The sequence below is a fragment of the Budorcas taxicolor genome, chromosome 7, assembly GCF_023091745.1.
Source record: "Budorcas taxicolor isolate Tak-1 chromosome 7, Takin1.1, whole genome shotgun sequence".
Taxonomy (NCBI): domain Eukaryota; kingdom Metazoa; phylum Chordata; class Mammalia; order Artiodactyla; family Bovidae; genus Budorcas; species Budorcas taxicolor.
Window position 1 is genome coordinate 11643011 of NC_068916.1, and position 16797 is coordinate 11659807.

The 16797-nt window shown below is 43.3% G+C and overlaps 1 protein-coding gene and 1 non-coding gene across 2 annotated transcripts in view; both read left to right on the forward strand.

The window, feature by feature from the left end:
• Positions 1-16797, forward strand: part of ADGRE3 (adhesion G protein-coupled receptor E3) — a 63114-nt gene that overhangs the window by 27627 nt on the left and 18690 nt on the right. Inside the window, exons 6-7 of the mRNA XM_052642724.1 lie at positions 3616-3781; positions 9686-9802. Of these exons, the coding sequence (XP_052498684.1) occupies positions 3616-3781; positions 9686-9802 (283 nt within the window). The remainder of the gene's footprint in view (positions 1-3615; positions 3782-9685; positions 9803-16797) is intronic.
• On the forward strand, positions 11504-11576 carry TRNAR-CCU (transfer RNA arginine (anticodon CCU)). The gene has a single exon. It is a non-coding gene; the product is annotated as a tRNA-Arg (tRNA).

Sequence of the window (16797 nt, forward strand, 5' to 3'; positions counted from 1 at the left end):
CAGAAAGTGAAGAGGAACTAAAAAGCCTCTTGAGGAAAGTGAAAGAGGAGAGTGAAAAAGTTGGCCTAAAGCTCAACATTCAGAAAACGAAGATCATGGCATCTGGTCCCATCACTCCATGGGAAATAGATGGGGAAACAGTGGAAACAGTGTCAGACTTTATTTTTGGGGGCTCCAAAATCACTGCAGATGGTGATTGCAGCCATGAAATTAAAAGATGCTTATTTCTTGGAAGAAAAGTTATGACCAACCTAGATAGCATATTCAAAAGCAGAGACATTACTTTCCCGACTAAGGTCCGTCTAGTCAAGGCTATGGTTTTTCCAGTAGTCATGTACAGATGTGAGAGTTGGACTGTGAAGAAGGCTGAGCGCCGAAGAATTGATGCTTTTGAAATGTGGTGTTGGAGAAGACTCTTGAGAGTCCCTTGGACTGCAAGGAGATCCAACCAGTCCATTCTAAAGGAGATCAGTCCTTGGTGTTCTTTGGAAGGTCTGATGCTGAAGCTGAAACTCCAGTACTTTGGCCACCTCATGTGAAGAGTTGACTCTTTGGAAAAGACTCTGATGCTGGGGGGGATTGAGGGCAGGAGAAGGGGACGACAGAGGATGAGATGGCTGGATGGCATCACCGACTCGATGGACGTGAGTTTGGGTGAACTCTGGGAGTTGGTGATGGACAGGGAGGCCTGATGTGCTGCAGTTAATGGGGTCACAAAGAGTCGGACACGACTGAGCAACTGAACTGAACTAATACTTTAAAAGGGTGAGGAACTTCCCTGGTGGTCCAGTGGTTAGGACTCCATGCTTCCAACTGCAGGGGATGTGGCTTTGATGCCTGGTTGGAGAACTAAGATTCCACATGTTATGCGGCAAAAAAAAAAAAAAAGAACCTACTTTAAAAAGGATGTATTTTATGTTACGTGAATTTCACTTCGAAAAAACAAAATGCTTTGCCAAAAAAAGACAGGTACAAAGTCATCATGTTAGATCAGACACTAAAACAGCAATTCTGACAACCCAATACTTTGGCACCTACTCTGTACAAATGAGTTTAAACCAAGAAGACTTCTGCGGCCATGCAGAAGAGAGAGAGGCATTTTACATCAGGTGTGGCTGAGGAGGGGGGCTGCCCTTTCACTAGAAAACTCAGCTCAGAATTTCCACCAACACTGGTTAGACTGAAAGAGTAGACCATAAAAAAGGCTTATTTGAACCTGATTCTGAAAGTCCCTGCAATGATAGTTTCCTATTAAAAATATCCATTTAACCCATGAACACTTACTGAGCCCCTGCTATTCACCAAAGGGCTTCCCAAGTGGCACAGTGGTAAAGAATCTGCCTGCAATGCAGGAGAGACAGGAGATGCTGGTTCAATCCCTGGGTCAGGAAAATCCCCTGGAGGAAGACATGGCAACCCACTGTAATATTCTTGCCTGGAGAATCCCACGGACAGAGGAGCCTGGTGGGCTATAGTCCATAGGGTCGCAAAGAGTCAGAAACGACTGAAGCCACATAGCACTATTCATCAAGGACTGTCCCAATGGGACTTACTGTCTAGTACTTTGTGTGCTGCGCTCAGTCATTCAGTCGTGTCTGACTCTTTGCAACCCCATGGACTGTAGCCTGCCAGGCTCCTCAGTCCATGGGGATTCTCCAGGCAAGAACACTGGAGTGGGTTGCCATTCCCTCCTCCAGGGGATCTTCCCAACCCAGGGATCGAACCCAGGTCTCCCACATTACAGGCAGATTGTTTACCGGCTGAACCACTAGGGAAGCCTATGAATACAGGAGAGGGTAGTCAATCTTCTCAAGGGGCTCTTCCCTACCCAGGAGTCAAATCGGGGTCTCCCGCATTGCAGGCAGATTCTTTACCACCCGAGCTACCAGGAAAGCCCCCTAGTACCTTAACATACCACAAATCCTTTAGAAGCTTGTTACAGTGCAGGTTTGGATTCAGAATATGTGGACTGGGACCTAAGAGTCTGAATTCCTCATAAGCTCCCATCTGATGCTGATACTGCTTGTCTGAGGACTATACTTTGAGTAGAAGCATGTAGAGATCAACATAAAAATAATTTTTCAAATCACATATGCTACAATTTTTATTGAAGCACAGTTTTTTTTAATTAGAGTGTAATTGCTTTACAATGTTGTGTTAGTTTCTGCTGTCCAACAGCGTGAATCAGCTATGAGTATACGTATTCCTCCTCCCTCTTGAGCTTCCCTCATACCGCCCCCATCCAACCCCTCTAGGTCATCAGAGGGCACCAAGCTGAGTTCCCTGTGCTACACAGCAGCTTCCCACTAGCCATCTATTTCACACAGGGTAGTGTACATATGTCAGTGATACTCTCTCAACTTGATGTATTGTTGTTTTACTGTTTCAGGTGTACAGCAAAGTGATTCAGTTACGCATAATCTTTTTCAGATTTTTTTCCATTATAAATTATTACAAGATATGGGAATAGACATTCCTGCGCTATACCATAGGTCTCTGTTGTTTATCTATTTTATATATAGTAATGTGTATCTGTTAATCCCAAATTCCTAATTAATCCCTCCCTGCCCTTTCTCTCTATGGTAACCATGAATTTGTTTTCTATAACAACAGTTTTAAAATTTCACCTTGACCCTTCACTCTTCTTCAGCCACTGGCCCTTCATCTTTTTTGCTGTTCTTCATAGAACCACTATATTGTATGGCTGAAACTAATATAATATTGTAAATCAACTATATTTCAGTAAATCAGTAAGATAAATAGATAGATTAAATGAGTTTAATATAGCTTTTAAAAAACAATGCATTTCTAGATACAAAAAGGCCAGTTAGAGTTCCTTCTGAGCTATGATACTACTAAATGATTTCTCAGCTTTGGCCGTATTGACATTTGAGACTGGGTCGTTCTTTGCTGTAGGGCTGTGACATCCATTATAGGATGCTGAGTAACATCTCTGGCCTAATTATCAGTAGAAATAGCACTCCGCAGTGGTGACAATCCAAACGTCTTCCCATCTGGGGAATGAAAATTGCCCCCAGTTGAGAACCACTGGTCTATTTCTAAAAATTTTATCACTTCCCTGTTGGTAAAAGATGCTCTTAATAACTAACACTTATATGATGTTTGAGCTTCCCTGGTGGCTCAGTTGTAAAGAATCTGCCTGCAATGCAAGAGACCCAGGTCCAATCCCTGGGTCAGGAAGATCCCCTGGAGAGGAAATGGCAACCCACTCCAGTATTCTTGCTTGGAGAATCCCATGGACAGAGGATCCTTACGCGCTACAGTTCATGGGTCACAAAGAGTCAGACACAAATGAGCGACTAACAGTTCTACGGTGTTTACCAGGCTAACACTGTTCTAAAAATAAAGTCTCTTCATTAATTTAATCTTCCCCCAAACTTTATGGGGTCTTAGTACCATCCTCATCCTAAATGGAGAACCTGAAGCACAGAGTGACTGAGTGACTTTCCCAAGGTTGCACAGCCAGTGAGAGGTGGAGTCAGTATGTGAACCAGTCGTCTGACCCCACCGCCTTCTTTCTTGGGTTTTCTTCTGACCCTTGGGATGTGGGACCTATCGTTTGGATTGTTTTTTTAATTCTTTCTCTCTTCAAAGATGCAACGGATTATTGAGGATATCGAGTCTCTTCTCACCAATAAGACTGTATTGGAAGAGAAGAGAAACGTCACAGCCATTCTCCAGACAATGGAATCAGATGTTCTAAACACTGCCTTGAAAGCACCAGACCAGGAAATCCAGAAAGTCCAAAAGAGCACTGTAGGTAAGAAGACAGTAAGACCTGAGACACACAGGGGGGTGGTTACTAACTGGGGTCCACATCAGGCAATGAGAGAAGTAAATAAGGACTGTGTTTGTCCATTTATACGGCTTCCCAGGTGGCGCTAGCAGTAAAGAACCAGCCTGCCAACGCAGGAGACATAGAGACATGGGTTCAATCCCTGAGTCGAGAAGATCCCCTGGAGGGGCGTATGGCAACCCACTCCAATATTCTTGCCTGGAGAATCCCCATGGATAGAGGAGCCTGGGGGGCTACAGTCCTTGGGGTCACCAAGAGTCGGACATGACCGAAATGACGGAACACACACGAACACATCCATTTATATAAAATTCTAGAAAATGCAAACTAATCTCCAGTGACACAGAGGGTAGAGCCAGTGAGGGATGGAAAAGGGATGTGAGAAAATCTGGATAAATTGTTGGTGGTGACAGAAATGTTGTCTACCTTGACTGTGATGGTGGTTTGACAGAGGTACACACTGGATGAAACCCATCCAATTGTACACGTTAATATGTGAGATTTGCTGTACATCAGTTACCCCTGCATAGAGCTGTTTTTAAAAATTGCCAATGGGGGAATTCCCTGGCAGTCCAGTGGTTAGGACTTGGCACTTTCACTGCTGAGGTCTGAGCAGGTCCAGGAACTAATATTCCACAGGCCTCCTGGTGTGACCAAAAAAATTTTTTTAATAAAAATAATGTTTTGTTGTTGTTCAGTCCCTCAGTCATGTCCCACTCTTTGCAACCCCATGGACACCAGCATGCCAGGCTTCCCTGTCCTTCACCGTCTCCCAGAGCTTGCTCAAACTCATGTCCATTGAGTCGGTAATGAAATCCGTTGAACCATCTCATCCTCTCTCGATCCCTTCTCCTGCCTTCAAATCTTTCCCAGCCTCTGGGTCTTTTCTTTGAATCAGGTGACTGAAATATTTGAGCTTCAGCTTTAGCATCAGTCCTTCCAATGAATATTCAGGATTGATTTCCTTTAGGACTGATTGGTTTGATCTCCTTGCAGTCTAAGGGACTCTTGAGAGTCTTCTCCAACACCAATTCTTCACCAACATCAATTCTTCGGGCAATCAACTTTCTTTAAGGTCCATGCTCACATCTATACACGACTACTAGAAAAGCCACAGCTTTGACTAGGTGGACCTTTGTGGGTAAAATAATGTCTCTGCTTTTTAATATGCTGTCTAGATTTGTCATAGCTTTTTTTCCAAGGAGCAAGCGTCTTCTAATTTCATGGCTGCAGTCACCATCTGCAGTGATTTTGGAGCCCAAGAAAATTAAGTCTGTCACTGTTTCTCTTGTTTCCCCATCTATTTGCCATGAAGGGATGGAACTGGCATGCTGCAATCCATGGGGTCGCAAAGAGTCAGACACAACTGAGCAACTGAACTGAACTGAACTGAACTGATGGGACTGGATGCCATGATCTTCGTTTTTTGAATGCTGAGTTTTAAGCCAGTGTTTTCACTCTCCTCTTTCACTTTCATCAAGAGGCTTTTTAGTTCCTCTTCACTTTCTGCCATAAGGGTAGTGTCATCTGCGTATCTGAAGTTATTGATATTTCTCCCAGCAATCATGATTCCAGTTTGTGCTTCTTCCAGCCCAGCATTTCTCATGAGGTACTCTGCATATAAGTTAAATAAGCAGGGTGACAACATACAGCCTTGACGTACTCCTTTCCCGATTTGGAACCAGTCAGTTTTTCCATGTCCAGTTCTAACTGTTGCTTCTTGACATGCATACAGGTTTCTCAGGGGACAGGTCAGGTGGTCTGGTATTTTCCACAGTTTGTTGTGATAATATTTAGAATTAAATAAATACCTGCATGCTAAGTCACTTCAGTCATGTCTGACTCTTTGTCACCTTATGGACTGTAGCCCTCCAGGCTTCTCTGTCCGTGGGATTCTCCAGGCAAGAATACTAGAGTGGGTTGCCATGCCCTCCTCCAGGGGAATTTCCCAACCCAGGGGTCAAACCCATATCTCTCATGGCAGGTGGGTTCTTTACCACTAGTGCGACCTGGGAAGCCCAGATAAATACATGAATAAACAAAAATTGTCAATGGTTTCTAATCCTGAGTCTGGGATTCTGGCTTAAAGGTAGTTTTTTTTTTTTTTTTTTTTTAATGATTCAGTGCTCACGGAACCTAACAGCACATGTCACGGTGATGTGACTTAAACCACCCCAGAAGGAGCACCTTACTACATATTTTTAAAATAGAAATACTTTTTTTTAAGGAACTGAAAGCAAACTTTTATTTAAAGACCCCTTTGGGTCATGGTCATTTGGACTCATGGCTTCAATTTGCTGCTCAACTCTCTGGTGATTCAAATAGTAAAGAATCTGCCCGAGACTCAGGTTCAAGTCCTAGGTCGAGAAGACCCCATGGAGAAGGGAATGGCAACCCATCTCAGCATTCTTGCCTGGAGAATTCCACGGACAGAGGACCCTGGAGAACTATAGGCCATGGGGTCACAAAAAATTGGACATGACTGAGTGACTTTCACTTTTGCTAGCAGAGCTCTGGCAACAGTGAAACAAACGTGCTGAATTCTTTCTAAAACAGAAATAATTTTATTAAGGAATCCCCTAGCTGTCCAGTGGTTAATGCTCAGCACTTTCACTGCCTTGGATCTGGGTTCAATTCCTGGTTGGAGAACTAAGATCCCACAAGCCACATGGCATAGCCACCCCGTCAAATAAATTTTTTTATATCAGTCATCAGTTCAGTTCAGTTTGGTTCAGTCATTCGGTCATGTCTGACTCTTAGTGACCCCATGACACAGCACGCCAGGCCTCCCTGTCCATCACCAACTCCCAGAGTTCACTCAAACTCATGTCCATCGAGTCGGTGATGCCATCCAGCCATCTCATCCTCTGTCGTCCCCTTCTCTTCCTGCCCCCAATCCCTCCCAGCATCAGAGTCTTTTCCAATGAGTCAACTCTTTGCATGAGGTGGCCAAAGTACTGGAGTTTCAGCTTTAGCATCAGTCCTTCCAAAGAACACCCAGGACTGATCTTCAGAATGGACTGGTTGGATCTCCTTGCAGTCCAAGGGACTCTCAAGAGTCTTCTCCAACACCACAGTTCAAAAGCGTCAATTCTTTGGCGCTCAGCCTTCTTCACAGTCCAACTCTCACATCCATACATGACCACAGGAAAAACCATAGCCTTGACTAGATGGACCTTAGTCGGCAAAGTAACGTCTCTGCTTTTCAATATGCTATCTAGGTTAGTCATAACTTTTCTTCCAAGGTGTAAGCGTCTTTTAATTTCATGGCTGCAGTCACCATCTGCAGTCATTTTGGAGCCGAAAAAAACAAAGTCTGACACTGTTTCCACTGTTTCCCCATCTATTTGCCATGAAATGATGGGACCAGAAGCCGTGCTCTTCATTTTCTGAATGTTGAGCTTTAAGCCAACTTTTTCACTCTCTTCTTTCACATTCATCAAGAGGCTTTTTAGTTCCTCTTCACTTTCTGCCATAAGGGTGGTGTCATCTGCATGTCTGAGGTTATTGATATTTCTGCCGGCAATCTTGATTCCAGCTTGTGCTTCTTCCAGTCCAGCGTTTCTCATGATGTACTCTGCATAGAAGTTAAATAAGCAGGGTGACAATATACAGCCTTGACATACTCCTTTTCCTATTTGGAACCAGTCTGTTGTTCCATGTCCAGTTCTAACTGTTGCTTCCTGACCTGCATATAGATTTCTCAAGAAGCAGGTCAGGTGGTCTGGTATTCCCATACCTGGCTTACATATTCATTATATATCCATGTGCTGCAGATATGTCAGTTAGCTTGACTGCAGTAATCATTTAACTATATATATGTGTGTGTGTGTGTGTGTGTGTGTCAGACACAACTGAGCAACTGAGCACACACACACACATGCACATGTGTCAAGTCTTCATATTGTACACCTTAAATATATTTAACTTTTGTTTTTGAAAACAAAAAATAAAATACCATAGCAAAGCCAAGTATTAAATTTTTAATTAGGAAAAAACACATACACAAAACTAAACTGAGACCAGCCAAATCTGCCCACAATTCAGTGCTCCAGTCCAATACCCATGCAGGTACATGTCTGATGAAGAGACACATATTTGTTATGTATGTTACACTTACATTGCTTGCCAAACTTGCTTTCTCACTCATTACGTGACTAACATCTTTCCATGTACGTCATATATATCATTAGCTATGTTATTGTCTTCAATGGTTTATATAGTTGCATTGTACATATAATTTATTTACACAATAATTTATTTCCCTTTTCTGAGAAATGTGGGTAGTTACAAAACAACCCTGTGACAAAGACCATTAAAGGTTCATCTGTATCTATTCGTTAAATGTTTTCTTAGGATAAATTCATAGAAGAGGAATTGTTAGACCAAAAGGAAGAAAGCATTCTATGAACTTTTGATACATATCACTATATTGGCCTCCAGAAATGCTGTTTACTGTGCTTTTTATTAACATTCAGCTCAGAGCTGCTAATGTGTTTGTGTATGCCTAACTAATCATTTCGTTTTACTAACCTTCATGATAAAATACTTCATAAAAATAATCAATTTTTATAGTTTTTAATAAGATAAAATCCAGTGCCTAAACTTCTCAGGAAACCGGAATCTGGACACTTTTATTTAAAATTAAACCACATTCCAAGTAATTCTTATATTTTCTGATTTGGCCAATTCCTAATTGATTTTTGGTTTGGTTTTGTTTTTGGCCAAGCCAGGAGTCATGTGGGATGTTAGTTCCCTGACCAGGGGTCAAACCTGCAGCCCCTGCATTGGAAAGGCACAGTCTTAACCACTGGACTACCAGGGAAGTCCCCTTCATTGTTTAATCAGTGATATAAAGTACCCTTTCCTCAGTGAGCTTTCATCACCTCACCTATAAAACGAGATAGTAATGCTGCACTCAACGCACTTAGAACCAAGGCTGGTAATTGCCATAACTTCCCGCTCTCTATAATTGCTTTCTTTAACTTTTTTAACACACTCAAAAGGAAACGTAATAAGACCACTGCACACCTCATCTACCTTCAATAATTTCCAACTCATGACCAGTCTCAAATATTTTCATGAACTTATTGTTTGTTATTCTGTGACTTCATTTTTATTGGAAGCATGGTTCCCCATTATAAAGACAAACCATAAGTTATTCAACCAATTTCTTCTCAAACTTTAGGTCATTTCTCATTTTTACCTTTATCATCTTTACCGCCATGGACTTTCTCGTAGCTAATTCTGCCCTCTTAGTCATTATTGTTTTTCAAGAATAAATTCCTAGAAACAGAATCGTTGCTTCCAAGACAATGTGCTAAAGAATGTTAGTTAAGAATATGGTTTCAGGGGACATTCTTGATAGTCCAGTGGTTAAGACTTCACCTTCCAATGCAGGGGGTGTGACTTCAGTCCCTGGTCAGGAGACTAATATACCACATGCCTCTCAGCCAAAAAAAACAAAAACATAAAAAACAGAATCAATATTGTAATAAATTCAATAAAGAATTTTAAAATGGTCCACAGTAAAAAAAGAAGTCTTTAAAAAAAGAACACAGGACTCAGTCAGTTCCTACTCTTCGCCACCCCCATGGAGCCTGCCAGGCTCCTCTGTCATGAGATAGTTTCTTAGCAAGTATACAGGAGTTAGAGTCCTACTTAAATTCTGAATTTCAGTTTGCTCTTCTGAAAGGTCCTTCATTGTGTTACATGAGGCTGCTATAAGATGGCAATGTATCAATGTGAGGCTCTTAGCCCAGTGCCTGGCACATTCTAGACACTCAGTAAAGTTAAGCTATTCGTGTAACTATGCACATTTTTAAAACTTATAATAATGGTAAGTTTGCCCTTTGTTTTTCTTACCAGCTGTTGAAACTCGAGTTGTTACAGACAACTGCTCCAAGGGAGTCATCTTCAGCTTGAATGCCCAAGTGAACTCCATGAAAATCCATTGCAATGATGTCATCCAGGGAAACATACAAGGTACGTGGGGTGGCTGCTTTCAGAATCCCTAAGACATACAGAGCAGCATCACTGTGTAAGTAGTGAGGAAAATGTCCCCAGTAGGCTCCTCTCTAATGGGTCTGTTACCCTGATGTTACTGAACCCAAGTCCGGCTACTCTCTGCTCAAAAGTCATTAAAGAGGCTAGGTTAGTGGAAAGGAAAGTTTGCTTTATTTTGGATGCTAGTGACCAGGGAGGAGGGTCACTAGCATCCAAACCTGTCCAAAGGCCAACAGCCCCCACTCCAACAACCAGGGGGCTAGAGCTTTTATAGACAGAGAGAGGGGGCTACGTGCAGAAACAGCAGAGTAGCTCAGACAGTCATCTCAAAATTGGTTGCTGGTGGTCAGTTCTAAGCACAGTTAGTCTTGGTTCCAGGGTTGGTTTGTCCCCATTTCCTGGAGGCCAGTTCTTGGAAATGCGACAGTTTATGTCGTGGCTACAGTCTGGTAATCATGTAGTTAATTTCTCCACATGGTGGAGGTCTCTACCTATAAGACAGCTCAAAGAATATGGCTCAGAATATTACCTATAGCCCTTGAGAAGGAACTAAAGGTCCTTGACTTTGCTTACTGACTAAACTATTATCATTTGATCTCCTTTAACTATTTTCCTTTGTTTCTTTATGTTCTCACTTCTCTGATTAAACTAACTTTTGGCTAGTTTATCCACAGACAAAAGGTAGGCTGAGGACTTGGAGAACAAGGACTGTAGGATAGGGTTCTGCTCTGTTTCACTAAGATTGTGCCATTTGAGTCTTTCCTTAAAAAAAGTTTTTTGTAATAACAAAAAAGACATCTTCCTACCTACAATGGAGGTTTTTTTGTTCTTCAGCATGAAAGAGAGACTTCTTTGTAATTTAGGGGCTTTTCTATCTGGTTCTCAGTTTGGGTTCCTTAGAAGCAGTGCATGGATAAGTGTAAGGGGAACAAGTGTGACGATTTTATATGGGAGATGATCTCAGAAAGAATCAGTAAGTGTATCAATCAGGATTCTCCAGAGAAACAGAACCAATAGGCTGTGTATATGTAGAGAAAGAGAAACAGAGATAGAGAGACATGGGCAGGGACAGAGAGAGATTTAAGAATTTAACTCATGCGATTGTGGAGGGCAGCAAATCTAAAATCTAGCCAGCAGGCTGAAAGATACTCAGGAAAAAGCTGTTGCCGCCTGAGTCCAAAGGCAGTCTCTTCCTAGGGGGAGGTCAGATTTTTCTTAACACCTTCCACTGATTAGATGAGGCCCACCAACATTAGGAACTGCAATCTGCTTTATTCAAAATCTACTGATTGAAGTGTTAATCTCATCTAAAAATACCCTCACAGCAATATCCAGACTGGTCTTTGACCAAATATCTGGGTCCTGAGGCCTATCCAAGTTGACACACAAAATTAATCATCCCAACAGGGAAAACAGGAAGTGAGACAAGGAAGAGAGGGCAGCCCATACAGGGATTATTACGTTAGCGAGCAGGTTACTGCTGGTGGTGACTGGGGTTCAATCCCACTGAGTTACCCCATTCAAAGAGAGGTAGCTAGAGGACTTCCCTGGCGGTCCAGTGGTTAAGATTCTGTGCTTCCAGGGCAGGGGGCAGGGGTTCAGTCCCTAGTCAGGGAACTAAGATCCCACATGCCACTTGACATGATAAAAAAAAAAATTTTTTTTAATAATAAACGGGCTTCCCTTGTGGCCCAGTGGCTAAGGCTCTGCACTCCTAATGCAGGGGACCTGGGTTCGATACCTAGTCAGGGAACTAGATCTCACATGCTGCAGTGAAAATCCCGAATTCCAAATCTAAAATAATAATAACAGTTAGGGAGTGGGAGCTGAGCTGAGCTCTTTATCCACTTGCTCTGATCCATCACTGGTTAAGAGCCCTCCTGGAGGTTGTAGGCACAAGTGAACTTCAAGGCTCTTCCAGCCTGCCTTGTGTACAGATCAAACATGTTCACTCCAGGGAAAGCTCCCAGACAGAGTCGCAGCTGCTTGCAGTAGAATCCATCAGCATGTTAAAAAAAAAAAAAAACAGAAGTGCCAAAGGAATAAAGCTAGGGTGCCTACAGCATCTGCTACAGCCTGTGTAGAGAGAGAAATTGTTACTATTAACTGTCCCAGCATTGCCAGACTGTCTGATTTTTCAAGAGAAACCAAAATTTGGGTTGTCTGCATGAACACCTCCAATATTTTTTTTGATTTGGCAGGAAGACTTCTGTTATAACTGCCATATGTTACAATTGCTGTAGCACAATAAATGAGGGTCTTAAAATCCAATTACATGAATGTGGGGTCTGCACAGACAGCTGGTCTGTGCTATCGCCCAAAGTTCCAAAGAAAAGATGATAAAACGCAGACAACTAAGCACATGCTGAACTGAGAAAATCTCATGTGGCAATTAGTTTCTCACTTCCTCTCCTCCCCCAAGATAAGAACTTGACTCTGCCTTCACTGGAGGATGGGCCAGGAGGAGGATGGAAGCCAAATTCCAACCATGTGATTTCATGCTTGCATGCTCACCAGGTTCCCCCATGACAGTGTGGTGAGGGAGCCTGAAAGCTTCCAAACATATCTGCAATCCAGTTTGTTCCTTGGTCACATTGTGGGGTACTAGGAATTAGGAAGTCAACAATTTTTTTTTTTTAATCAGGATATAATTGCTTAACAATATTGGGTTAATCTCTGCTGTCCAACCATCATGAACCAGAACACACACCCCCTCCCTCTGGAGCCTCCCTCCTGCCACCCCGCATCCCAGCCCTCTCGGTCATCACAGAGCATTGAGCTGAGCTCCCTGAACTGTACAGCAGCTTCCCACTAGTTATACATATGGTGATGTATATGCTTCGATGCTATTCTCTCAATTTGTCCCATCCTCTCCTTCACTCTGTGTTCACACGTCTATTCTCTATGTCTGTGCCTCTATTCCTGTCCTGCAAAACGGTTCATCTGTACCATTTTTCTAGACTTCATATATATGCTTAATATGCAATATCTCTTTTTCTCTTTCTGACTTACCGCACTCTGTATGGCAGGCTCTAGTTTCATCTACAAAAAGGTACGACCTCACACGGGTCAGAATGGCCATAATCAAAAAATCTACAAACAACAGATACTGGAGAGGGTGTGGAGAAAAGGGAACTCTCTTACACTGTTGGTGGGAATGTAAATTGGTACAGACACTCTGGAGAACAGTACGGAGGTGCCTTAAAAAAACTAAACATAGAACTGCCATATGACCCAGCAATTCCGTGACTGGACATACACACTGAGAAAACCATAACTGAATATATGAATTTGAGGAGAACAGAGCTCAGTCCGTAACAACTGTCTAGGCTGAATTCTTTACATGAACTGCAGACTTCATAATGTGAAGGCACGTGCCTCGGGGAGCACTTGCATAGACATGCCCGTGCATTCATGCATGCTCAGTGATGCCTGATTCTGTGACCCTATAGACTGTAGCCCACAAGTCTCCTCTGTCCATGGAATTTCCTAGGCAAGAATACTGGAGTGCGTTGCCATTTCCTCCTCCAGGGGATCTTCCCGGCCCAGGATTAAAATCTGCATCTCCTGCATTGGCAGGCAGATTATTTACCATTGAGCCACCAGGGAAGCACCATTTACATGCGCAGTAGCAGGCTATTTATTTTTCCCTAATGACCCTTGCAGTCTCATCTTGAAGCATTGCCCTGGCTGTCCCTCTGCCAGTAATGTTAACCAACACTCCACAGGGTGGACTTTTATTCTTTCAATCCAGCTCAACTTTTTCCTCCTCCATGAAGCCTCCCGGGCCTGCTTCCATCACAGCACTAGAGTCAGGCTTTCCCTCGCCTGTGCTCCGCCAGCACTTTGAACCTACCTTATCCCGGCATCTAATGTGTTAACATCTGTTCATCGACATGTCCCCTCCCCCACCTCGCCCCTCCCCTCCACCACCACCATAGCTTCAGGGTGAAAACTGTGAATTCTTTCTCTGTGCAGTCCTTTACCAGCAGAGAATCTGAGAACAGAAATGGTCATCGAATTAAATCCACATCTAGGTTGAGGACTGAACATTCCTAAAGAGAGAAAAGAACACATTGATGGGTTCATGACGAACTCATTAAGGGACATTTTTCTGTCCCTCAGGTTCTGTCTTGGACTGGATCATTCTTCATTGTAGGGAGTCATCCTGTGCCCTGCAGGATGTTGAACACCATCCCTGGCCTTAGACTAGACGTCTATAGCAGTTCCCCAGTTGTGACAACCAAAAATTCCTCCAGACACCACCTAGTGTCAGCTGAGGTGAGAGGGCAGGATAGCCTGCAGTTGAGAACCTCCGGTCTAAAGCAACCTTGTAATTTATCTCCAAAAGGTGGATAATTTTAATACCAGAAGGGATCCTATTAAGTTACACCGTGACACCAAGTATTAACTGGGACTGTCACAGGTAACCCAGGACATAGAATCACATGATTCCTCTCGCTATAAACTATCTCAGAGAGCAAACCCTGGCAACAGAGGTCAACCTTGGAAGCCTCATTAGCCATTCTTTGCTTTTCTACATGTGATTTGCTCTTACACCAGAATATTTCAGCTCAAAAACAAGCAATTTCCGAGCATCGGATCAGGTAGACTGATCACCTGCTGATGCCTTCCAACCACCCACAGCTGTTTCTTTCTGATGAACAGAAACTGCCATCAACTCAGAGAAGCAGAAGTGAATCTCCTGCTTCTCATCCCTCGAGAGAAGCCAGAAAAATCTGGTTAGAGACACCTGCTAGGGGATTTATCCCAGTAGGATGAACCACACAGCTTGTTTCTTATTGTTGCTCAGTCGCTAAATTGTGCTCTTTGTGACTCCCATGGACTGTAGCCCGCCAGGCTCCTCTGTCCATGGGATTTCCCAGGCACGTATACTGGAGTGGGTTGTCGTCTCCTCCTCCAGAAGATCTTCCTGGACCAGGGATCGAACCCGCGTCTCCTGCATTGGCAGGTGAATTCTCTGAGCCACCTGGGAACCACACAGCTAGTATGTGGCAAAGATGGAGTTTGAATCCAGAAACATGGTTCTTATCTCTAGGTCCTTAACCACTCATTAGATATGACCTCTTTGTCATGTGGACTTCTCAGCAGCTACAATAGTGAATTCTTATTGATGTGGGAATACTGACATCTTGTTAGCATCTTATCACATATGTGCGTATACATATGCATATAATTGATATATAGTATATGTGTGTATATACATTATGTATCTTATGTGTGTATGTGCATATGCTGTGCTGTGCTTAGTTGCTCTGTCGTGTCTGACTCTGCAACCCCATGGGCTGTAGCCCTCCAGACTCTTCTGTCCATGGGGATTCTCCAGGCAAGAATACTGGAGTGGGTTGCCATGCCCTCCTCCGGGGAATCTTCCCAACCCAGGGATCGAACCCAGGTCTCCTGCATTGCAGGGGGATTCTTTACCAGCTAAGCTACCAGAGAAGCCCATGTTATATGCTAGGCTGTCGTAAAAAACCAGACTGGTGGCTTAAACAACAGAATTTTATTTTCCCCCAGTTGTAGAGGCTAGGGATAAAAGATGAAGATGTTGGCAAGGTTGGTCTCTCCGGAGGCCTCTCTCCTTGGCCATCTTCACACGATGTCCTCATATGGCCTTTCCTCTGGGGGCATGTGTCCCTAGTCTGTCTTCATGTGTCCAAATTTCCTTTTATACGGACACCAGGAAGACTGGATAAGGCCCACCCTAACAGTCGCATTTTAATTTCATCACCTCTTTGAAAGCCTTATCTTCGAATACAGTCACATTAGGAAGTACCATTAAGACTTCAACCCATGAATTTTGGGGAGGAACACAACTTGGCCCATAACACTATTGATATACAAAATGTCCACTACATGTAAGTCTTCAAGGTGGGAACCTGCATTCCATCAACATCAGGCCTGAGTGCAACTGCAGCTTGCCCTCCAACTCCTATTGCTGAAGATCCTTCAGCTCCATCATCTCACTTCCTCTCCCTCCTCCAGTCAGTAACTCGTCTTGCCTGTTCACTAGATGCCAGCCCCTGCATGTCAGCTATTGTACTGTTCTACTCTACTTTTCAAGGTACTGTACTGTAAGATTTCAAATGTTTCTTTTATTTTCTTTGTCTGTTTTTTATGTATTGTTCATGTGAAAAGTATTAGAAACTTATTACAGTGTGATGCAGCCGATCATGTTAGTTGGGTATTTTGGCTAATCTTGTTGGACTTAGGAACAAATTGGACTTGCAAAATTTATAATTTAGTAATAAAATTATAAATGTATAATATAAACATATCATGTGCATATATATTTTTAGCCTACCAAACTGTGTTAAATTATGCCATTCCCTTGCTTAAAACCCTCCAATAGTTTTCCCACTGGCTTAAAATAAAAGCAAAATTCTCCCCAAGGCCCTACAAGCTCAACCCCCACCATGCTCTCACTTCCTCCCACTGTCCCCCTCACTCATTCGCAGCCATACTGGCCTCCTTGCTGATTCCTGAGCAGGTGGGCACAGTCATGTCTCTGGGGGGTTTTCCTCTGCTATTTTCTCCTCCTAGAGCACTCTCCTCTCAGATATCCTCCTTCCTTCCACCCTGCTGTCTGAAAACTGTCTAAAATAGCATCCTCCACCTCTTGCTGTCCCCTGGCATAAGTGCTAAGTCGCTTCAATCGTGTCTGACTCTTTGCAACCCCATATACTGTAGCCCACCAGGCTCCTCTGTCCATGGGATTTTCCAGGCAAGAATAATGGAGTGGATTGCCATGTCCTCCTCCAGGGGATCTTCCTGACCCAGGGATCAAACCCACATCTCCTGCACTGGCAGGAACCTTCTTTACCACTAGGGCCACCTGAGAAGCTCCACTGTCCCCTACTTCACTTAATTTTCTCCATAGAATTGAGCACTAATCCTATATCAGAGCAAGGTGTCTTTGATATATACTTTTGTTGAGTGGGCTCCCAACACTT